The sequence below is a fragment of the Bos javanicus genome, chromosome 3 (genome assembly GCF_032452875.1).
Source record: "Bos javanicus breed banteng chromosome 3, ARS-OSU_banteng_1.0, whole genome shotgun sequence".
Taxonomy (NCBI): domain Eukaryota; kingdom Metazoa; phylum Chordata; class Mammalia; order Artiodactyla; family Bovidae; genus Bos; species Bos javanicus.
The window spans coordinates 20902932-20927219 of record NC_083870.1 but is presented as its reverse complement, the minus strand read 5'-3'; the positions used below and the strand labels follow the sequence as shown (position 1 = coordinate 20927219).

Below are 24288 nucleotides of genomic sequence, written 5' to 3'. Positions count from 1 at the left end.
ATCTGTTTCCATCCACGTTTCATTGGTCACAGAAAATCACGTGGATGAGCCAAATCCAAGGGTCAGAGAAATACCCCCAGCCTCTCATGAAGCTGTAGAGATGGGGTAGATTCGAGGAGCGATAAGAAATTGGAGCCAGTAATTTAATCTACGTTATTTGTCATCATTTTAAATTGTCTGTCTGTAAGATTGCTACCCAAGTCTCTCTTTGTACTCGTTGAATTCATCCTTGTTTCTGTTTAGTTTACTTTCTCTCATAACAGAATACCTAAAAATTTCTTTGTATCTTTGCAACTCTGACTCAGGAACGAGCTCACTTTGGTGGCATAAGGGCTTCCCATCTGGACTCTGAAACTCCCTCTGAGGGATATTTCCACCCATATATATGAGTTATTTTTCTTCTCTATAGTACTCACATTAAATATTGAATTTCCTTGGATTCAGCCAAGGTAAATATCCCAAATTCATATTGTCTTTTAGGGGATGGTTTTTTTAAAAACCAAAATAGGATATTAAATCCTGCATGTTTTTCCAGAGGTACAGAGGCTGGTTTGCACAGATGAGTAACTCTTCACATGCCTCATCAACACTGATATAGATAATCTGGATTCAAATGATCAGGTTTTGAAGGCATTAGCCAGTCTTTGACCAATTTTTTTTTTAAATGGAGATTTGCCGTAGTCTAGCCCCAAGAAACAGAATTGGTGGAGAGAGAATATAATCAGAAGAGAATGTCAAAACTTTAGGCCTTCCCTTGGATTCTATAAATTCCATAAACCCAAAATCCAGAGTGTCAAACTGGGGAAATGAGCCTAGAAGTATGAAAATGAGATCATGCCTCAAGAATTAGGGATGCGTTTCCCAGAAAAGGAGCATGATGAAAAGCGGTTTCCTTCCTCTTTTCTAATCTTGACTCCAGAACCCCAAACAGAAACTTTCATGCCTTGTGTGTTACAGATTTCACTGTTCCTGTCAGATTGGAGATGTGGCTCATGATAGCTCTGATCCTTGGGGGTAAGTTGGGTTTAGAAAGGGGTAACTAGAAGGCTCTGGCTGTGGGGACTCAGGACTTTTTGTCTTCCTTTGGTATCCTAGGCTAGAACTCATGAGTATGGAGACAACTGTTTCTGTGCTTCCATGGTTTACTCGTGTCTATTGTATCAAAAAACTGGGGAGGGAAACTCTGAGGTAACAATAAGCCTGGAAGCAGGATGTCAAAATAAAGCCCCACGAATAACCATCTGTAGGCTGTTCATTATCACCTGTACCCGATTTTGGAAAAGTGGGTAAAGAGAAACTCAAGAGACCTAAATTCAGTCCACGTTAATTGTTTCCTCAATTCTCCCTTCCTTGTCATCTCCCACTGACCAACTGATGTCTCTGTTCTTTGTCTCTTACAGCTCCAGTTGCTGAGCAAGTGGGTGAGTAACTCAACTTCCTTTCCTGTCACAGAATGGGTCCCCTTATTCTAAAGAAGAGAGTAGAGGGAGAGGACAGAAAGGAGAAAGATTTATAAATGATGTAAAATTCCCTATATTCAGAGTATGATTGTGACCAAATCCTGGTTTTTAAGGTTTCTCTGTAAAATTTTCCAAATGCACCCTGATCTCTTGATTAAATGCCTAAAAAATGTGTATATAATAATAAGAAAGGACCAAAATTGCAAAAGCATAGATGTAGTTCTGCTGTGTTTTCCAATACCCCCCACACCATTCCCCTTTAGACGAAAACTATTTGTTTTTTACTTCTCCTCAGAAAAAAACAAACAGGTACTGAAGGTTTCAAAGTGTAGAGTTTGAACATAGATTTCCAACACAGATGCTAATTAAAGTCTGAGGTTAACCTTCAGAGACAGAACAGTACAGAAGATAGGAGAATCAGCTCCAGTCAGTTTGCCCTAGTTTAAAACCATGCTTCATGCTTACTGAGACCTAAATTAGTCAATTATTTCTCAGGAACCCCAAATCTCCAATAGCCAGATGCAGATTTAATAACATGAATAGAACTCTGCTGCAGGATCTGGATACTCTTAATGGTTAGCTTTTGTAGTTTTCTACTTGCCTATTTTTCAATCTGAGTATTGATACTGGATTTTTTTTTCATTGTGCTAGCCATATCTTGCCAGTTGCTCAGACTTCCCTTTTATTCCACTTGATCTTCTTCTTTTCTTTTAATCCCCAAGCATACCCCACAAAGGCAGTGATCACCTTGAAGCCTCCATGGGTCAGTGTATTCCAAGAAGAAAATGTAACCTTATTGTGTGAGGGGCCCCACCGGCCTGGGGACACTGCTACACAGTGGTTTCTCAACGGCACAGCCATCAAGACCCTGGCCCCCAGATACAGTATTAACAGTGCTACATTCGATGACAGTGGTGAATACAAGTGCCAGACAGGCCTCTCAATGCTAAGTGACCCAGTACAGCTAGAAATCCACAGTGGTGAGTATGCATGGAACAGGAGGGCTAGAAATCACCAGGTCTTCATTGGTGTTTTCTCCTTCCTGGATGCCGTGTGTGTGTGTGTGTGTGTGTGTGTGCGCGCGTGCGCGTGTGTACCGATTTATCTGAGTATGCGTCTCAGCTCTATGTGTCTACCAGGTAAAAGTCAAGATACTCAAAACATAACATTAGAGTTCTTAAATTGTGCCCAACAACACCTCATCTAGGGCAGCTCTTCAGTTCAGTTCAGTTTAGTCGCTCAGTCGTGTCTGACTCTTTGCGACCCCATGAATCGCATCCCTGTCCATCACCAACTCCCGGAGTTCACTCGGACTCACGTCCATCGAGTCAGTGATGCCATCCAGCCATCTCATCCTCTGTCGTCCCCTTCTCCTCCTGCCCCCAATCCCTCCCAGCATCAGAGTCTTTTCCAATGAGTCAACTCTTCGCATGAGGCGGCCAAAGTACTGGAGTTTCAGCTTTAGCATCATTCCTTCCAAAGAAATCCCAGGGCTGATCTCCTTTAGAATGGACTGGTTGGATCTCCCTGCAGTCCTTAGGGTCTAAGTTTTAATCTAGATACCCTACTAAGACTTTATTTTTCAAAGTTATCTCTTTCTGTTGAAAAAAGTTATGCCTGCACACATTGTAAATAGTAATTCAGAGAAATGAACAATCACATTTCCTTCCCACCCAAACCCCAAGTCCTGCAGTTATCTTCCACAAAAACGAAACTGTTAATGTATATGAACTCCCAAGTCTTGCAGTTACCTTCCACAAAAATGAAACTGTTAGTATATATACATTTGTTTTTAAAAGTGGTTGATAGAATACTCCATATACATCTTACACCTTACTTTTATCACTTAAAATACTTTGGCTGTCTGTTTATATCAATAGAAATCTACTTCCAACTTTTATAATTAACCATTATATTAGTAAACCTCTACTGTTTCCATTTTTGCTTTTACAATCAGTGCCTGCAGTAAACATCTTTATACACATAGTCTGGGGCACATTTCACATATATTGGTAATATAATATTCTGGACATGAAATTACTGTGAGACTTTGAGAATTAAAAACTTTGGTGAATGGAAGCAGAGAAAACAATCTCCACCCACTTAAATCTGTAAGAGGTTCCTACTTATCAAGAAATGGAGACTGTAGTATTTTTTAGGGCAAAATGTTTCATTATTCAGGACAAATCATTCAGTTGGGTGATTCAGTTATTCAAAAGCAATGTTAAAACTTCTTTGTAATTATTAATCAAAAGTTAACTCATACTGGAGGCAGAATTAGATTTATGTAGACAAGGGTGCTTTTGGAGGAAATGTGCTTTAGCCAAGGAAATGTTGAGAGTGTCAGAGCAAATGCTAGGTGTTTCTTACGTGTCTCTTAAGACTCCGAGACTCAGTTCCTATGCGAGAGAGGTAAGGGAAGCTGACAGAACTGTTTAAACATGAGATTTTGTATAATTCAAGCAGAAGCAGAAACATTTCATAGTTCAAATAACAAAAGATGAGCTAGGGCTGGGAAGGGGCCATTTTCTTTGCTTCTGTACAGACTCTTGAACTTCAAACACACACAGAAGTCGCTCAGTCATGTCCGACTCTTTGCGACCCCATGGATTGTAGCCCACCAGGCTCCTCGGTCCATGGGATTTTCCAGGCATGAATACTGGAGTGGGCTGCCGTTTCCTTCTCCACTGATGACTTATTGAGAAAAATATCTTTTACATTATTTGTTACAGTATACTATATATCTTTTACATTATATTTTGGGCTTCCCTGATAGCTCAGTTGGTAAAGAATCTGCCCGCAATGCAGACCTGGGTTCCATCCCTGGGTTGGGAAGATTCCCTGTAGAAGGGAAAGGCTACCCACTCCAGTATTCTGGCCTGGAGAATTCCATGGACTGTAGAGTCCATGGGGTCACAAAGAGTCAGACACGACTGAGTGACTTTACATATATTATATATATTATATTTTAATGTAAAACTTTTATTTTAGTATATCATGTGTGCTTGCAAGCTAAGTTGCTTCAGTCATGTCCAACTCTTTGTGACCCTATTGATCATAGCCAGAACATTTCTAGAATCACAGAAATTCCCTCTTGCCAATTTCTTGTCACTACCCTCAACACTGACTTCTAATACTGTGTATGTGCTCAGTTGCTCAGTCCAACATTTTTATACATGTCTTTTACTGTTGTTTTAGTTGCTAAGTTGTGTCTGATTCATGTGATTCTTTGTATATTCTGGATATATTAGGTAGCATTTTGGTCAAAATTTGTGTTAAATCTGGTATCAGTTCCTTGATGTGTGTTGAAAATTGCTTTGTGGCCTACTATGTGCTCATTTTTTAATCACTGTTGCATGTGTCTTTGCACAGGATGTGAATTTTCTTTTTTTAAGGTACATCATTCTATAAATCCTGAAATCAAGTCTATTAATTGTATCATTCAAATATTTATATCTTTATTAGTAGTTTTGACAGTTTCTGATGGAAGCATGTTAAAATTTCCCACTGTGTGTGTGGAGGCAGAAAGCAAAGGTGTCTGTGTGTTTGGGCAGTGCAGTCTTTGAGCACCTTTTGGCTGGGAATGAAAATATGGGAATAAAGAATGTTCATTCTATTTAGAAACACTATGGCAGCATCCTAGACTGTAAAAACCATACACCATATAGCACGGAATACCTGCCGTCCATTCTTAGATAAGTTCTGGAGGGAGGAAAAGCACTATTATCTCTTCTTCTCTTTCGTCCTGTAAGAACCTCATCCTCATTCAGCTAAGCCAACTGCCCCAAGGGAGATAAAATAAAGTAGGCCTTTTGGGGTATGTATGGAGATGAACATCAAAAGGGAGGGCTCATTTGATTTGGAGTTTGTTTTTACCAGCTATGTCACTGATTTGCACATATGTGAGCACTGACATACATACACTTACATACACTTGCCATTCTGTGTGTTTGTCTTAGTATGTGTGATACCGTTAACAAATTAGTCAGGAGTTAGAATGTATTAGTTTTGTATTGCTGTGTAACAAATTGCCACAACTTTAGCAGCCTAAAACAACATACATTTATTATCTTTCCATGGGTCAGGAGTCTTGGCACAGCTTGGTTGGTGCTCTGCTGAGGCTGCAGTCAGGGTGTTGACTGGGCTATGTTCCTCCCGGCAGCTCTTCCAACCTCCCATGACCGTGGCAGGACTCAGTTTCTTGCAGTTGTAGGATGAGGTCCCCGCCATTTTACTGGCTGTCAGCTGGAGGCCAGTCTCATTTCCTGAAGACCCCCTTCTTTGTGGCCCTCACACAGGCCCTCTCACAACATGTCAGCTCACTTCTTCAAGGCTGGCAGGAGTCTCCTGCAGCCCAGTCAGCTAAGACAACCTCATATAATGTAACATCATGATAGGAGTGGCATTTCAGAAACTTTGCCATATTCTGTTGACTGGAAGTAAGTCATAGGTTCTAGCCACATGCAAGAATGTGACTCACTGGGGGCATTTTAAAATGCTGCCTACCACATAGAGTAAGCTGTTTTTGTCCCAACCAACTTCTGAGACCTGGAAAGAAAAAGTAAGAAGGGCCTGCTGGTAAAGATTACTTTTCTTCCTAGCAAAGCTAAAGATATTTGAGGAACAGGAGACAGACCTTAAATTCAACAGAGTTCTAAAGTTGGAACTTTACAAAGTGAAAAAAGATAAACCCACAGGGTCCAGCTTTGGCTTTCTTGTACCTCTGCCACCTTATACACACATTTTGTGCCCATATTTTCCAGATTGGCTACTACTCCAGGTCACTAGCAGAGTCTTCACAGAAGGGGACCCTCTGGCCTTGAGGTGTCATGCATGGAAGAATATGCCAGTGTACAAAATGCTTTTCTACAAAGATGGCAAGCCCTTTAGGTTTTCTAATCAGAATTCTGAATTCACCATTCTGCAAACCAACTTGAGTCACAATGGCATCTATCACTGCTCGGGCGAGAGAAGGCGTCGCTACACATCGGCAGGAGTATCTATCACTATAAAAGGTACTATATCTAAATAGTCATAGAGCTATTAGTTATAAGAACCAGAAGAACCATCATAAATTATCACTTCAATTAGCAAGTGAAGAAACTGAACTCGAGAGGTAAACTGCCTTTAAGAAGGCCACACAATGACCAGTGGCTGGGTTGGGAGCAGAACTCAGGTCTTCTGGGTCCCTGTCCATTGCTCTTTCCAGTATACCACAGTGCCCCATCACTAATTCCAGGAGCTAACGTCAAGGCCATGCCATAGTGGGAATCTACTTCACCCATTTTATTTTAGTTGCAAGGAACAGAGATGCACTCAAGGTAGGTAGGAAGATTATTAGAAAATAACTCAATGAAACTTAATAAAAATTCCATAGTAAGGAAGACATTAGGATGTGCTTATACTTTCCATCTATCTCCCAGGGACCACGTGGCCTCTCTGGTTCCACTTCCCTCTGAACATCTGCTAATTAAGTAGTTCCCTCTGTCCTAGTTTGCATGTGGTTCTTGAAATAACTCTTTCATGGCCTTTATCTTAGTAGTCATAACCACTAGCAACTTTTGTGTGTCTGAAAAATAGTTCATTCCTATGGAAAAAAAATTATTGTCCCAGATTATCTCTTTCTGTCTTTTTGACTGCACCACACAACTCGAGGGATCTTACTTCCCTGACCGGGATCAAACCCTGCCCCGACTGCAGTGGAAGCACTGAGTCCTAACCACTGGATCTCCAGGGAATTCCCCTCCAGATTATCTTTTGAGTCAGAAACACAAGTATTGAGTCACTGAACTGGCTGGGGGGGGGGGTGTTGTTGAGGTCCTTAGTGGACTGGAACCTGGTGGTCCGGAGTCGACAATAAGAAAGTAAAGGAGAGAAAGAGGCTGATATGCCTTGGTTTACACAGAAAGCCAATAAAGCTCCTGGCACAGGGCTTGCTCTGTTCATGGAGGCCTCAGGCACCCTCTCAATGGGGTGAAGCCACAGAGCACCTTCTTGAGAGGGTCTTAGAAGCCCGGGCAGGAAAGTGAACTCCGAGGGCCTCTGTGCTCCAAAGAAATAGCCTGAGAGAGAGAGAGAGAGAGAAAGAAAGAGAAAGAAAGACACAGGGAACAGAGCTCTGATGGAGCAAAGATGTTTTATTCAACATTGTGTAGGTATTTATACTGTCTTACAAGATAGCTATTTTCAGCAGAGATAAAATCAAAACTTACAAGTTATCAAGAAAACATGAGGTCATCCATATGAAAGAGAGTTGTAAATAACCACTTTTACCATATGGTTCATAAAAAGGAAGAGGGTACTTATTACTGTATAGAAAAACTAACGAAGGAAATGCCTGGATTCCTCAGTCCCAGGACAGGCTTGCCTCTCCTCTTAATTCCTGAATATTCAGGAATTAATAAGGAGCAGAGAATTCCTGACAGATCCAAAACAGCACACAGGAAGCCTCCTGTTAAATGCTTCCTGACAGGGTGTCAGTGTCCACTCCCGGTTAAACATTACCAGAGGGTCATATAATAAATGACATGGCTATTCAGTGAAGCATGAACTATGTAGAGGTATTCTCCCCAGAATAATATGGTCAAGCTAGTAACTGCAAGTATGTCTATGAGGAAATCCTAAGAATACCTCTCTGCTGAAAGTGGAGAAACTCTGTCTTATAGATATATTCTCTAGGGGCAGGTTTCCCAAAGGGGCTAGGAGTATATCTTCTGTTAAAAAACAAACAAAAGAACCTTGACACTGATGCAGGCCACCCTCTCCCTATCAACTTTTTCTTCAGAGCTATTTCCAGCCCCAGTGCTGAGAACATCCTTCTCATCCCCTCACCAAGAGAGGAATCTGGTCAACCTGAGCTGTGAAACAAAGTTGCCCTCAGAGAAGCCTGGTCAGCAGCTTTACTTCTCCTTCTATGTGGGAAACAAGACCCTAATAAGCAGGACCACATCCTCTGAATACCAGACATTCATTGCTAAAAAAGAAGACCGTAGGCTATACTGGTGTGAAGCTGCCACAGGAGATGGGAATCTTATCAAGCGCAGCCCTGAGCTGGAGCTTCCGGTGCTTGGTAAGTAGGAACGAGGGGAACTGACTGATATACAAGGAGACATGCCCTTCCCTCCTCTGGGACTGAGATCTCATGACACTTTTTTCACAGCCCACCCAGGAAAAAACCACGAACAGGTCTTTGCACTCTTGATTCAAAACTTCACTGTTCTCCTCATAAACTTCCTTAAATTTCCTTTCCTCTTTCTTTTCTTTCCTTCCTCCATTTATTTCCTCCCTTCTTTTCCTTTCTCTGTATTTTCTCCTGCCTTCTCTCTCTCTCTCTTCTGTCTCTCTTCCTCCTTTCTTCCCTACCTCTTTCACCAATAATCTGATAAAAAATATATTGAATTCTTCCTATTTTATAGGTCTGGGGATATAAAGACACTGGGGTACAGTTTTTTTTTACTTCAGAGAGCTCACATGGTAGATTGGTGAGACGGGGGTTTTGTGGACTGCACATGAATACCTGCCTGCCACAGTGTCTACGTATGGCTGAGGTAGAGGGAATATGAGCTCCAGAACAAAGACTCTTTGGGGAAAAATGTTTATCTTCAAACTAAATTCTAATCTTTAAATGGCACAGATAGCAGTTGTTGCTGAAACTAGGAAGTAAGTGCACTGGCAAGGCCCTGGCAGTTAGGCTCTTACGAGGAGCATGCCCCCTGTCCATAACCATAGAGCCCAGCTCCAGCTACCACCAGCTCCTTCCTGCCCCCCAAAGCCCCAGAGTCTCCCTCAGGCACAGACATAGCAAGTCTCAGCCAACCTTCTCTTCCAAACATAATTCAGCCAGATCCCTCTGGTTTCTAAATAGCATTTATCCTCTGTTGTTTTCTTTTACAGGCCTCCAGTCAACAACTCCTGTCTGGTTTCATTTTCTTTTCTATCTGGCAGTGGGGATAATGTTTTTGGTGGACAGTGTTTTATGTATTGTAATACATAAGGAACTACAAAGAAAGAAAATGTGGAATTTAGAAATCTATTTGGACTCTCTGGACTCTGGTCATGGGAAGGAGGTACCTCCTACCTTCAAAAACATAGACAATTAAAAGAAAGCGGAAATGTCAGAAACAAGAACAACTGTAAGAAAGGACACACCAGGAGAAGCCCTGAGAGGGTGGACTGTGGCAATCATGCCATGGGTGCCCAGAGGTCCAGAGGCCCCTTCCCCTCTTCTCTGTGTAAGCACGGGGCACAAACACCCAAATGTTGACAGACATGAGAACTGCAACTCCCATGGCATCTAACTCTTCAATAAAGCAAATAAATGAGGTTGACTTCAATGGAAATAAACTGGAAAAGTTGGTAACAAGGATGATTATAAGACTTACTCTAAAGAAAAAGTTTTTTTAAACTTGGAAGTCAAGTCTAACCTGATTATCCTATTAAAATAATAAATTATTGTTATCAAATTATTATTTATGAGCAAGAATTTATTTACAGAGACAGGGTGGAAAAGTAAGTGTGTGTATATGTAAGAGATTAAGATAGAGAAAGAGAGAAAGAGAGAGGGGAAGGATATGAGGGAGACAAGAGGAAACAGTATAAACAAAAAAAAGAAGAACTATAACCCACAAATGAATCTGGGTGACTGAGAATGAGAGAGTTCATACTTCTTGGTGTCTGGGTGGTCCCTTGATGACTTTTCTGTATTGCATACACCTCAAAGAGATACAAGGAAGAGACTCATGATGAAAAATGGGTGTATCACTTTTGCCCTTTCCTTTGAGGTTTTCTCATAACCTCTCTGTGATCAGAGACTTGAGACTTGAAGCAGATGGAAGAGCACCATAGCCCCCTGCTTCCTTAGTCTGTGGACAATGAGAATGTCCTTCTCCCCTTCATCTTAAGAAAAAAAGTACAGTAATTGTCATCTCAATATAAATATAACTCCAACAGTTGTATTAAAAGAAATGGTCATAGATCATCATAGGAGCCTTATTGTTTACCCATATTTGGTCTTATGGACTGTGGAAACAGAAATTAGAATTGCAGGGAATTAGTTCCATAGGAAAGAGGCCCAAAGACCCTCTCTGGAGAGACTGTCTGTAGAAGACTCTAGACTGAGGAATTGGGAATTGAAGCAGGAAGTGACAGTCACACTCAGAGGAGACAGTTACATTCTACCCTCACTAGGTGGATGGAATTTCAGGAATAGGGCTCCCTGGAGACGGAAAGTTGGGGGTAGACATGGATACAGACCTGGCGGGAATTGTAATGAAGCTGATCATCGTTAACATATCTGGAAGTACTTCCTTCTTCCCCATGCTTTTCTTTTGTGCTTCCTATCCGGAGTTTTCCATGCTTGTATCGTTGCCACAGTATTTTCTCATATATACTTTAGTATACTTAAAAAATGGATCTGACTCAGTTAGTTTCTTGATTGAACAATCTGTACCTCCATGTACCCTCATTTCTAGTGTATAGCTGGAAACAGGCTCTTGGGATCCAGACGGAGGCACACCTGCCTGGTCCGCAAGCCTTGGTGCTGGGTCTGGTCGAGGTCTGATGCCGCCTCCCCCTTTCTCCAGGTGGGTGTACAGCCCTACAATTTCTCTACAGGGGTTAACTGCCGTCTCCCTAGCACTTTCCCAATCTCTCTAAGGGCTCACTCCTCTTTATTTTTATTCCATCCACTGTGGAAACATACAGAAATCACTGGCTCCTACTGGAGAGAGGCCCAAAGGACCTAGATCCCTTTTTTGTTCATCATCCTCCACCTTTGGTTAAAGCCTATGTATGAGGGGACCAGGCAACCACAGGAAGGAAAGTGAAAGATTCTCTAGGTCTGCTCTAGAGACAAATCAACAGGCATCCACAGGGAAACTTGACCTCGTGGTCTCATATTTTGAATCACTAAATCCAATTTGTTTCAGACACAAAGACAAATACACTGATCAACTTGAATCTTCACACCAGTTTTCAGTTTGCAGGGAGAGACATAGCTGAAAAAAGTCAAGAGATGGTTGCTGACTCCAGTCTCTGGAGCATGCATGATCACTGGAAAGGAGCCATTCTGTTTCCTGTGGTTTGTATGCTACCATGTCAGTCTCATGCCCTTCTGTACACTTGAGATGTTTCCTGCAGGCAGTTCTCCAAAATGCCTCTGATTCTTAAAGGTTCCTCTGCTGTGTGTATTAGCATCCAGGGACACCCAGAAGTGCTTCTGTAAAAGCTGACATCAGCTTTTACTTACTGGAGGATATAGGAAGTATGTTTTACCAATTCCCTTCAGAAAGTGCATTGGAAACCAAGTTTAGGCTCCAGATCATGTGCAACAAATTCATTTGGCCACCATCTTGTCAACTAATAATAACTTAATGCATGGGTACATATTCAAGATTTATAATCAGATGTATCTTGGTAAACAAACCTAAGTGGTCTTTTACCACCTATAAAGACAAAAATTCTAGTAATTTTACTTAAATCTTTCAGAATTTAATATCATCAGGACAAATCAAAGTCTTACATGTTTTTAACCCAATGCTTTTTTCAGAATAGCTAAGACTATTTATTGAATATTTAGTATCACATTATCTATTTATAATAATTTTTTTTGTTTTTGAATATATACTCAAATCCAAAATGTACAAAAATCTCCTTCCATCTCAGACTCCAAGCCCTTTGTCTTCGTCTGTTTGTGCTATTATAAAAGAATACCATAGGCTGGGTCGCTTGTAGACAGCAGAATTTATTTCTCATAGATCAGGAGGCTGGGAAATCCAAGATCAAGGTGCTTACAGATTGATGGTCAACGCCGAAATCAGATTGATTATATTCTTTGCAGCCAAAGATGGAGAAGCTCTATACAGTCAGCAAAAACAAGACCGGGAGCTGACTGTGGCTCGGATCATGAACTCCTTATTGCCAAATTCAGACTGAAATTGAAGAAAGTGGAGAAAACCAATAGATCACTCAGTATGACCTAAATCAAATCCCTTACGATTATACAGTGGAAGTGAGAAATAGATTAAAGGGACTAGATCTGATAGACAGGCTGCATGATGAACTATGGATGGAGGTTCATGACATTGTATAGGAGACAGGAATCAAGACCATCCCCAAGAAAAAGAAATGCAAAAAAGCAAAATGGCTGTCTGAGGAGGCCTTACAAATAGCTGTGGAAAGACAAAAAGCGAAAAGCAAAGGAGAAAAGGAAAGATATACCCATTTGAATGCAGAGTTCCAAAGAATAGCAAGGAGAGATGAGAAAGCCTTCCTCAGTGATCAATGCAAAGAAATAGAGGAAAACAATGGAATGGGAAAGACTAGAGATTTCTTTAAGAAAATTAGAGATATCAAGGAAACATATCATGCAAAGATGGGCTCAATAAAGGACAGAAATGGTAGGGACCTAACAGAAGCAGAAGATATTAAGAAGAGGTGGCAAGAATACACAGAAGAACTGTACAAAAAGATCTTCACGACCAAGATAATCACGATGGTGTGATCACTCACCTAGAACCAGACATCCTGGAATGTGAAGTGGGCCTTAGAAAGCATCACTACGAACAAAGCTAGTGGAGGTGATGGAATTCCAGTTGAGCTATTTCAAATCCTGAAAGATGACTCTGTGAAAGTGCTGCACTCAATATGCCAGCAAATATGGAAAACTCAGCAGTGGCCACAGGACTGGAAAAGGTAAGTTTTCATTCCAATCCCAAAGAAAGGCAACGCCAAAGAATGCTCAAACTACCGCACAATTGCACTCATCTCACACGCTAGTAAAGTAATGCTTAAAATTCTCCAAGCCAGGCTTCAGCAATATGTGAATCGTGAACTTCCAGATGTTCAAGCTGATTTTAGAAAAGGCAAAGGAACCAGAGATCAAATTGCCAACATCCTCTGGATCATCAAAAAAACAAGAGAGTTTCAGAAAAGCATCTATTTCTGCTTTATTGACTATGCCAAAGCCTTTGACTGTGTGGATCACAATAAACTGTGGAAAATTCTGAAAGAGATGAAAATACCAGACCACCTGACCTGCCTCTTGAGAAACCTGTATGCAGGTCAGGAAGCAACAGTTAGAACTGGACATGGAACAACAGACTGGTTCCAAATAGGAAAAGGAGTACATCAAGGCTATATAGTGTCACCCTGCTTATTTAACTTATATGCAGAGTACATCATGAGAAACGCTGGGCTGGAGGAAGCACAAGCTGGAATCAAGATTGCCAGGAGAAATATTAATAACCTCAGATATGCAGATAACACCACCCTTATGGCAGAAAGTAAAGACGAACTAAACAGTCTCTTGATGAAAGTGAAAGAGGAGATTGAAAAAGTTGGCTTAAAGCTTGACATTCAGAAAACTAAGATCATGGCATCTGATCCCATCACTTCATGGCAGATAGATGGGGAAACAGTGGAAATAGTGGAAACAGTGGAAGACTTTATTTTTCTGGGCTCCAAAATCACTGCAGATAGTGACTGCAACCATGAAATTAAAAGATGCTTACTCCTTTGAAGGAAAGTTATGACCAACCTACACAGCATATTAAAAAGCAGATACATTACTTTGCCAACAAAGGTCCATCTAGTCAAGGCTATGGTTTTTCCAGTAGTCATGTATGGATGTAAGAGTTGGACTACAAAGAAAGCTGAGTGCCGATGAATTGATATTTTTGAACTGTGGTGATGGAGAAGACTCTTGAGCGTCCCCTGGACTGCAAGGAGATCCAACCAGTCCATCCTAAAATACATCAGTCCTGGGTGTTCACTGGAAAGACTGATGTTGAAGCTGAAACTCCAATACTTTGGCCACCTGATGCGAAGAGCTGACTCATTTGAAAAGACTCTGATGCTGGGAAAGATTGAGGGCAGGAGGAGAAGGGGACACAGAGGATGAGTTGGTTGGATGCCATCATCAACTCGATGGACACGGGTTTGGGTGGACTCCAGGAGTTGGTGATGGGCAGTACAGTTCATGGGGTTGCAAAGAGTCAGACACGACTAAGTGACTGAACTGAACTGAAGAGCCCAAATCCTGATCTATAGATGACTATCTTCCTTCTGTGTCCTCATATGCAGAGGGGTGAGGGAGCTGTCTGGGGTCTCTTTCATAAGGGCACTAAATAACCACCCATGAGGACTCCACCATCATGACTCAATCACCCCTCACCCCTGGCCTCATACCATCAGTCTAACACCCCTAATACCACCCACGGCCTAATACCACGGCCTAACACCCCTCACCTCCTAATACCATCCATCACGTTGGGAATAAGATTTCAACATATGAATTTGGGAAGAAACATGAACACTCAGTCCATAGCACCTTCTAATGTCCTTTCCAAAGATAATTTCTATTGGTTGTTTTCTGTCATCTCAGAGATTTTTATGCTTTCATAGGCAAATGAAAGAAGGCATTCTTTCTTCTATGTCCCTTTGTAAGCAAATGTTGGCATAATATACACACCATTGCACCTGGCCTTTTTCAAATAACTTATTAGGAGCAGCACTTGCTCCAGAGCTCCTTAGAGGGTCCATCAAAGCCTACACTGCAATCTGATTTCTTCTTCTGCCCAATCCTACGTCCTCATTCTTCCTTTCATAAGGGTTCATCCCTAATAATCATCTTGTTGGTGGCTCAGATGGTAAAGCATCTCTCTACAGTGCAGGAGACCCAGGTTCAATCCCTGGGTCGGGAAGATCCCCTAGAGAAGGAAATGGCACCCCACTTCAGTACTATTGCCTGGAAAATCCCCTGGAAGGAGGAAGCCTGGTAGGCTACAGTCCATGGAGTCGCAAAGAGTCGGACACAACTGAGCAACTTCACTTCACTTCACCCCAAACACTGTCTCAGCCTCTGCTTCCAGAAAGTCCAACCTGAGCCGTTTGTAAGTCGCTACAACAATTGTAAAGCCTTTGGAGTCTCATAAGACATTCAAATAACATGTTTAGGGACACACTTCTTGTAACAGAGAACAAAACATTAAAAATAATTGCACCACACCTCCATTTTGGACAGGAGAATAAGCTTGATATTCCTGTGAATGTTCTTGGTTTGACACCTTCTCAAATTGAATTTTTTGAGCTGTCCTATGAAGCAAAAATGTTGTCTCTCCCTCTAGCTGTAAGCAAGAGAATATTTTCTTTTGTTTTTTTTTTCTGATTATACTTTTATGAGTTACACAGGCTTGCATTTTAGTCAGGGTTTAGAATTTCACTAGTTAATATTAGACACAAAATGCAAGCCTGGGGACTTCCCTGGTGGAGCAGTGGATAAGAATCCTCCTGCCAATGCAGGGGACATGAGTTCGATCCCTGGTCATGGATTCTACATGCTGCGGAGCATCTAAACCCCAGTGCCACGATTACTGAGCTTGTGCTCTAGAGCCCAGGAGCCGCAACTAATGAGCTAACGGGCTACAACAACCGAAACCCGTGCGCCTAGAGCCTGAGCCCTGCAACAAGAAAAGCCACCACAATGAGAAGCTTTCGCACTGTATGGAAGAGTAGCTCCTACTCACCACAATTAGAGAAAGCCCTTGCAAAGCAACGAAGACCTAGTGCAGCCAAAAATAAATTAATTAAAAAGAAATGTAAGCCTACTAATTTTATTTGCAGAATCAAGAAATGGGTCAATATGATTTTCTTCAATACGGGTAAAACAAGCACCGTACAGCATTTTATTTTCTACAGTCAGCACCACTCCCTATTGTCATACACATGGATTGCTTCACTCACCAACATAGGTGTCCTCGAAGGCTGTACGAACTCACAGGGATATATATAAAGATGTCCTAACAGGTACCTTGGCAATGATAGTTTAAGAAACTCATCCCCTAATCATCAATTTCCATATGCACCCTTTCATTACATTTGTGCAGCCTAAGAACATGCCTGCTGTAAATGCTGAAGCTGGTTCATCCTTTTAAAACTCTTCTTTCCCACTCATCCTTCTCCTAGTTTACAAAAGAAAAGCGGGTGAAAGATGGGTAGCTCTCACCCATCCCGAATCATGATACACTACCCCGGGGATTCCAAAGAGACAAAAGAACTATTATACAAACCAGAGGTAATTTTCATCTTTCTCTGTCTTATACTTATGGGAGTTAGGTGCCAAGTCAGATATTCAAAACCACTGTGGGCCCATGTTGAGATGTTTTGAATCCTAGTATACTGTAGAGAGGTAGGGCAGATTTCACAACAATTTTTAGTCAAAGACTTTGCTTCCTTGCATTATTATTAAAAAAAAAAAAAAAGGCTTGGCTCTGCAGCAAAAGTCCTCTGAGAGCAAGACAAAGAAAGTGTAAGTAAGAAATACTTGATAACAACCTTGTGCATGCTTAGTCACTCAGCTGTGTCTGACCCTGCGACCCCATGGACTGTAATCCACTAGGCTCCTCTGTCCACAGAGTTTTCCAGGCAAGAATACTGGAATGGGTTGCCATTTCCTACCCAAGGGGATCTTCCCAAATTCAGAGATGAAACCCAAATCTCTTGCATCTCCTGCACTGGCAGATGAATTCTTTACTACCTGATAACAACAGCAAATTATCTCATCTGGGACAACAAACATGCACAGCCCATACCTAATCTAGTCATCTATGAATTAGGCTGTATGCGAATCTGTAACACGTTGTTTGGGGGTTTAAACAACTCCAAAATCCCAGCACCTTACACCAATAAAGTTTTGTTGTTCATATTTTCTCTAGGGTCAGCTGAGAGGGAGGGAGAAGGCCAGTTGTCTGTGCCAGAATGAAAAAGAGTTTTGGAACATCTCAAACCAGGAATTAAATGCTCTAGCCCAGAAGTCACAACCAACACTTCAACTTCCAATGCTTGGGTCAGAACTTTGTGTTACACCCAGCCACAAAGAGGATGTGAAATCCTAAAGTAAGCAAAAACAAGGAGCTGGAAATATTGTGACAACAGCATAAATGCAATCACAGAGTATTTAAGCTATGCCAAAAGCATGCTGGGAAATACCAACTAATTTCAAAAGAGCCATGTCTCCCTGCATCATCTCAGTAAAGGGAAGGGGTTGATCTTCATTCATCATGACTCAGTCTTGTTTCTTAGTTGAACAAGCAGCATGATTTTAAAAACTTGAAAAGTCTTTTACTTCTAACAGATTCAACATTATAGCTTCAAGTAAAACAAGTGTGTAGTGTGTCTTCAGTCGTGTGCAACTCTGCAACCCCATGGATGTAGCCCATCAGGCTCCTCTGTCCATGGGATTCTCCAGGCAAGACTACTGGAGTGGGCTGCCCTGCCCTTCTCCAGGGGACCTTCCCAACCCAGGGATCGAACCCTGGTCTCCTGCATTGCAGATGGATTCTTTACCACTGAGCCATTGGAGAAGTTGAAGGCAAATTGGTATTTTAAACCCTTCTGTGTTCCAGACTCATGTTTAGTACTGATAGGCCTCACTGTGCATCAGGCACACGGATGTGAGATTTCAGTAACAATTTATGGTGACTGGGGCAGGACGTCTGTGCCCATGGCAGGTTGATCCTGGCCAGGGGCAGCCCCTTCCCAAGTACTCAGCAGCTGCTGGAGTTCATTTTGCTCTGGGGAAATGGAAGGGACTCTCCCTTACAGGCACCAGCTGCCCCAAGGCACAAGGCTGTTTGGAGCAAAGAAACATCCAGAGCTATGGTCCACATTTGGTGTCACCTGGAGTAAGTCACTCAAGCTTGCACAAGCTAGTAATTCTGTCCACTCTATAAGTCAGCCATTTTGGGTCTGTTCTCTTTTGAGAGCTGGGCTACTCTGGAGACCTCTGGTAGTGGAAGTGGAATTTTAGACTCACTTTCTCTAATTATCTGTCTGTGTGACTGCAGCTTCTTTGTTGTTTGTGTTTTTGTGTGTATCATTTTGGGTTGGGCCACTCTGGTTTGTCCTTCTGTGCGTGGGACCACATTTGTTATTTGCATGTTGTATGTTTGTGAATCAGGATTTTCACTGGTTAGTTGAGATGTCTTTGAATAATGGAGCTAGCATGTGATGACATCAGGTACCCTTCCCTATTGAGCTGGGTTTCGCCTGTGGTGGAACATTGGTTGGGATATTCCCTTCGCAATGGGTGGAAGTCTCATTTTTTTGGTGCTAGTGTTTGTTTGGTATTTGATAACACCTGGTATTTGATAATAATCAGAGCTCTATTCCATCTTATAGTCCCCCTCTAGGGTTAAAAAAAATTTTTTTTTACACTGCATGGCCACTATATCCTTTAGACTCTGGAGCGGGGGAAAAATTGGTCAAGATGAAACTTTTTAAATTCCAAAACTGGCCCTTTTTTGTATATGCGGTTGGAGAAAGCTGGCTTGATGAAATACTTTTTTCAGAATTCTGACACTAAGAAAATAAAAATACTTCTAAGAGAAGGCATGAAGTTAACTAAATAAAGTTAACTTATTCCTACTGTTATTTCTGGTTTTGTGTTTGTCGGGTGAATTGCCATGACACATGTAGTCATGATCTCCTGTCTTTCAATTTGCATGAAATTTGTTTGTTATTAATAAGAGGAATCTTGGTTTGAAAAAGTTGAGGAAGTTGTTGAACTTCACCCTTTTGTTTTTGTCCTGCAGGGATTACATTTTTGTTCTTTGTGTGTGTTTGTGTTTCTTTTGTGTGTAAGTGTGCCAGCTATGGGAAACTCAAATTTGTTTCCTGAATACAGCTTATTCAGCTGCATTCTCCAGAATTGGACCATTTTTTGGTTATAATACTTCTGAGTTAATTTGTAAATGATTTCTATTTAACTGACTCAAAAGTAAGTGCTTACAAATTAAATACTTTCTAATATTTAGAAACTTGGCCAAAATGAATTTCATATCATCATGATATGGGAAAAATATTCAGTACTGAATTGATACCTGGTATTGAAACTAGCTTAAGTTTGTTGTCTTGCTAAATGTACCTAGATTTATTGGAGGTCAAATAAGACAGTAAAGAAACTGCCTGCAGTGTAGAAGACTTGGGTTTGATCCCTGGGTTGGGAAGATCCCCTGGAGGAGGGCATGGAAACCCACTCTAGTATTCTTGCCTGGAGGGCTACAGTCCATAAGTTTCCAATCAGAAAATGCTGGTATGACAAACAGTTCACAATTACTTGCCTCTTGGTTTTCACTAAAAATTAAGGTGTTTAAGACTTGAGGATTCTGATCTAAATGTGTAATTAAAGTTACTAAGAATAAAGGAAAAAGTTATCAGTATATAATAGGAAAGTAGGATATATGTGCTGAGTAAAAAACACATGAGGAGTTTTATGCATGGGTAGGCTGAAATTAGATTAAACTTAGGTAAATGGATTTTGCTAATATATGTGGATAACCTGCGGAAAAAAAACATGGAGAAATACTATACTATCACTTTAAACTGAAAAAAAAAAAACAGACTGTAAAATCTTTACATATAACACACAAACATAATTATGCTAAAATGTGCATAGAAAAATGACAAGAGGGAAATTCTCCACATTTTAATACTGACTTTCTTTGAGTGGTGAATTATTTTGTTTTCTTCTTTCACATTTTCTGCATTTATAATATTTATAATAGAAAAATGACAAATATTGGACTAGGGATCAATCTTGCAGTGACTAACAGCATGGTATGTTTGGAATTGCAAACTTGACATCAGATGCTGGTCTTTTTACTTTAGAAGGGCAGTCATTCCTAAGGCTGAGATCAATTTCCTAAGGAGATCACCATCAGCTTCAGCACTACACTTCAGTGGTTTCCTCCTGACATATCCACGTGTTATCCTCAAGATTAAGGATTATCAAAGAAAAGGGGGGAATTGCAACAGAGCAGGATGAGCACAGCCCTTAACACCTAGCATTGCTGTGCCTCATTACTCTGCACCCTGTTACTAGGCAACAGGTCTTGTTCCGCCATTGCTCGGTGCCTCAAGCTCGGGCCCTGCCCACAAGCAACCAGCTGTCAATGAGCAACGTATAGTTGTCCTGCTAAGCTATTGGTCAGCGCTGAGCTGGGCCCTGCCCACCGGTAACTGTCAATGAGGGACCACTGGGGAAGTGATTCAGTCAAGGGTCTGTGGGGTAGTGGTCATCAGGTAGAGAGTGAGGTAAGAAGCAGATGCAGGCCTTCTCCTGGAGGCCTTCCAGTTTACCCAGCCTTGGACCAGCAGATGAGCTGGAGGGCCCAGGGAGCAAGGCCTCCACTAGCCAAGGCCCAGGACTTGAGAAGCAGTGAACCTCTTCCCCATCCCTGTCTCTGTGACCTACTAGCAGTGGCCGTCTGTATGAGTCATAGTCTGTGAGACCTGGTCTCCCCATTTGGATGGCCTGAGGAGACTGAGGGCCACTTGGGTTGGATGCCTGACTCCCTCTGGGATGATAGCTGGGCAGGATATGGGAACCTGGCCCTGAAGGAGCTGCCAACTGAGATCTGACTCCTCTTAGCCAGGACTGGGACCTTGGAAGGTAAAAGTTGTGCCTTGGGACTTTGCCTTTCTCATCAGGACAGAGAATAACATTCATCTGGTAGAGATTTACAGGAACATCATTACCTGACCATGACCTGACCTTGAGAACAAAGGATCTGACACCCAGAAGTCTGCAACAGCTAACCATACCCATCCCTCACCTTTTGATTTTAAAGGGACATGCTGAAAGCTTTCAGTAACTTTGGGTTCTTAGGACATGAGCCACCCATCTGCTTGTATGAATCTGTAATAAACCCTTCTCTGTTCCAGACTCATGTTTAGTATTGATGGGTCTCACTGTGCATGGGGCACATGGATGTGCGATTTCGATCACAGTACTAGATACTGTAAATCCATATTCATATTTTCACTCGGTTGCAAATCTGCAATCATTTGTTTCTAACTGGTGTTAGTAGATTCCACTGTAAAACTGCTACACTAACGGTCATTAAAACATTTTTTTTAGCTCCACACTTACTTACTAGAACCGGGCTACCGGAAGGACAGACTAAAGCGGTAGCTCTAGGAATGACGCGGAATCGTCTTCGTGCTCCGACGGTATCCCTCGGAAGACCGCTGGCGCCATCCTGTGATCTCCTGTGCACATTGCGACCTTAGCTCGCCAGAGACTGGGGTCAGGGCTCGGGGATCCGGCGGCGCAGAGGCTGGCAGGGTGCACGCTTTCTGCAACCTCTCCCCAAAGTCCCATGACAAATATTTGCTTCCCCAGAGCCAGCAAATGCAAAAAATTAGCTATGGTCGGGTCGGCGGACAGGGACGGCTTTGTCCCGCTCTTGGGCCCGGCGACGGTGGCGCCAACCCCGGGCCGCCTGTTCCGGTTGCACTCCCGGCCGCCGTCTGGCGCTGGGGTTGCCAGGAGGCGCGGGGCACGCAGGAGTTTGCCGGTGGCCGCGGCCTCGGCTGAAACCTGGTCCGGGGGTCACCGGAAGGGGAGGAGCGCTAGCCATCTGGGCGAGACCTAAAGAAAAAGGCGGCTGGAATCGGCGGCAGCAGCAGGGAGGGAGCAGGTGGAGAGTACGAGGCGGCTGTCCAGTAGAGCACTGATGACTTCCCTGCTGGTTCCGTCACCATCAAGAGCCAGGAAGGGACCCTCGGCCGGCAGAGTGTGCAGGCTGCTGGGCAGGGAGCCCCCAGGCTGCTCTGAAATACTTTTGGGAACTGTGGAGCTTCTCCCTGAAGGGTCCAAGGCCTGTCTATTCCGGAAGACATTTCCGGGGCTGAGAACGAGGCCCCAGAGGGGACTGATGCAGCTGGCTGGGAGAGAGGAGGAAGGTTGGAGTTTTTTTTTTTTCCTTCGCTTTCAGTCTCAGCAGGGACAACACCCAGGGCCAGCTGGATTTACCAAGGCTTCATCTGAGAAGCCCTTGGGCCCTTATCTTATATTCCCCAGGGCTAGACTTAAGCACAGTTATGGAGCTGAACAGGCAACCGGGTGTGGAGAAGAGTTGTTTTTCACCTTCCAGCCTGTAGGGAGGGCCCTAAACTCATTTGGGGATCGCGGGAGCTTCTGCTAGAGTCCAGGCCCGCTTCAGAACACACGGGAAGTTACTAGTCTGAGAAGGAATCTCTGTACCAAAATATACATACCATTTTAATACTTCTGTATCTAATGTTACTGATAGTTATGTACTTTTTCTTTCAAACTTAAATTTACTAAAGGAGTAACTTTCAATTTTCTTTCAAAGAATCAGATTATGATTTTAATTGTTTTGGGGGAGTGGGGAAGTCTGTTCCATTGATTTCTATCCTAATTTATTTTTTCTGCTTTCCTCGGGTTTTATTATTCCTTTATTAGCTTTTAATAGCTTTAATTCATTGTTTTTAATAGTTCTTATTTTCTCATAAATGCATTTTAAAGCTATGAATTTTCCTCTGACCTCTTCATATAGGTTTTAAAATGTAATGTTCACTTTATTTCTAAGGAGTATATAATTTTTATTTTGATATCTTCTTTCAGTTCAGTTCAGTTGCTCAGTCGTATCCGACTCTTTGTGACCCCACAAATTGCAGCACACCAGGCCTCCCTGTCCATCACCAACTCCCAGAGTTCACTCAAACTCATGTCCATCGAGTCCATGATGCCATCCAGCCATCTCATCCTCTGTCGTCCCCTTCTCCTCCTGCCCCCAATCCCTCCCAGCATCAGACTCTTTTCCAATGAGTCAACTCTTCACATGAGGTGGCCAAAGTACTGGAGTTTCAGCTTTAGCATCATTCCTTCCAAAGAAATCCCAGGGCTGATCTCCTTCAGAATGGACTGGTTGGATCTCCTTGCAGTCCAAGGGACTCTCAAGAGTCTTCTCCAACACCACAGTTCAAAAGCATCAATTCTTCGGTGCTCAGCCTTCTTCACAGTCCAACTCTCACATCCAACATGACCACAGGAAAAACCATAGCCTTGACTAGACGGATGTGCTTTTCCCCAACAGTGTAGATCAAGGATGGTATTTTTAGTTATTTCATTGCATTATGATTAGCAAATATATTTTGTATGGCTTCAGTTTTTTCAGCACTTGTTTTCATTTGTCATCTCACACATGGTCAGTTTCTAATCAGTTTTCCATGTGAATTTCAATATAATGTACTCTATTAGATAAAAATGGTGCAGGTATAGTACACTTATGATTGATCTTGTTAACTATGTTCTTCAAATCCTCTATATCTTCAAATAAGTTTTTGTTGATTTAGTCTTAATTCCTGAGAAAGATGTATCTATGCTAACATAATTAACACTTGATTGTTGACTTATTTTAAATCTTTGTGTACGCACTCTTGAGGATATACATGTGTGTGTACCTGTGTTAGATACAAACAATTTTTTTTTACATTGTATAATTTAAAAGCTTTGTCCCCCCCTCCCCCACCACCCGCCACACACACACAATTAGCAAATGGGTTTCATATTCGACTGGAAGTTTTCTTCCTACAGTCACCTTTCAAGTGCAAACAGTTCTTCTTGTTGTTGTCGTTGCTAAGTCCTGTCTGACTCTTTGCAACCCTGTGAATTGCAGCATGCCAGACTTCTCTACCCTTCACTGTCCCCCAGAATTTGTTCAAACTGTTTTCCATTGAATCAGTGATGCCATCCAACCATTGCATCCTCTGTCGCCCCCTTCTCTTCCTGCCCTCAATCTTTGCCAGCATCAGGCTCTTTTCCAGTGAGTCGGCTCCTCATATCAGGTGGCCAAAGTATTGGAGCCTCACCTTTAGCATCAGTCCTTCCAGGGAATATTCAGGGTTGATTTCCTTTAGGATTGACTGGTTTGATCACTGCTTAATGGATTTCTGCTTTTCTGAATATGAAATATTTAGTACTTTTATAAGTCAACTTTTATACATACACATTTTGTATGTACAG

The 24288-nt window shown here is 42.2% G+C and overlaps 2 protein-coding genes across 2 annotated transcripts in view; one reads left to right on the top strand and one right to left on the bottom strand.

The window, feature by feature from the left end:
* The window catches only part of LOC133242144 (myomegalin-like), a 65303-nt gene extending 43787 nt beyond the window's left edge, over positions 1-21516 (bottom strand). Inside the window, exon 1 of the mRNA XM_061408204.1 lies at positions 21388-21516. The gene's annotated coding sequence lies outside the window, so the exon portion shown is untranslated. The remainder of the gene's footprint in view (positions 1-21387) is intronic.
* On the top strand, positions 916-22602 carry FCGR1A (Fc gamma receptor Ia). Its single transcript, XM_061408194.1, has 7 exons — positions 916-1014; positions 1401-1421; positions 2183-2440; positions 6224-6475; positions 8245-8529; positions 9354-18580; positions 19763-22602. The coding sequence occupies exons 1-6, from the start codon at positions 984-986 to the stop codon at positions 9557-9559; spliced, it is 1053 nt and encodes a 350-aa protein (XP_061264178.1). The 5' UTR covers positions 916-983; the 3' UTR covers positions 9560-18580; positions 19763-22602.
* The last annotated feature ends 1686 nt before the right edge of the window (positions 22603-24288 follow it).

Coding starts and splice junctions, on each gene's coding strand:
- FCGR1A (XM_061408194.1), top strand. CDS start 984: ATGTGGCTCATGATAGCTCTGATCCTTGGGG. Junction 6,476..8,244: donor AGTATCTATCACTATAAAAG/GTACTATATCTA, acceptor CTTTTTCTTCAG/AGCTATTTCCAGCCCCAGTG. Junction 8,530..9,353: donor GCTGGAGCTTCCGGTGCTTG/GTAAGTAGGAAC, acceptor TTTCTTTTACAG/GCCTCCAGTCAACAACTCCT.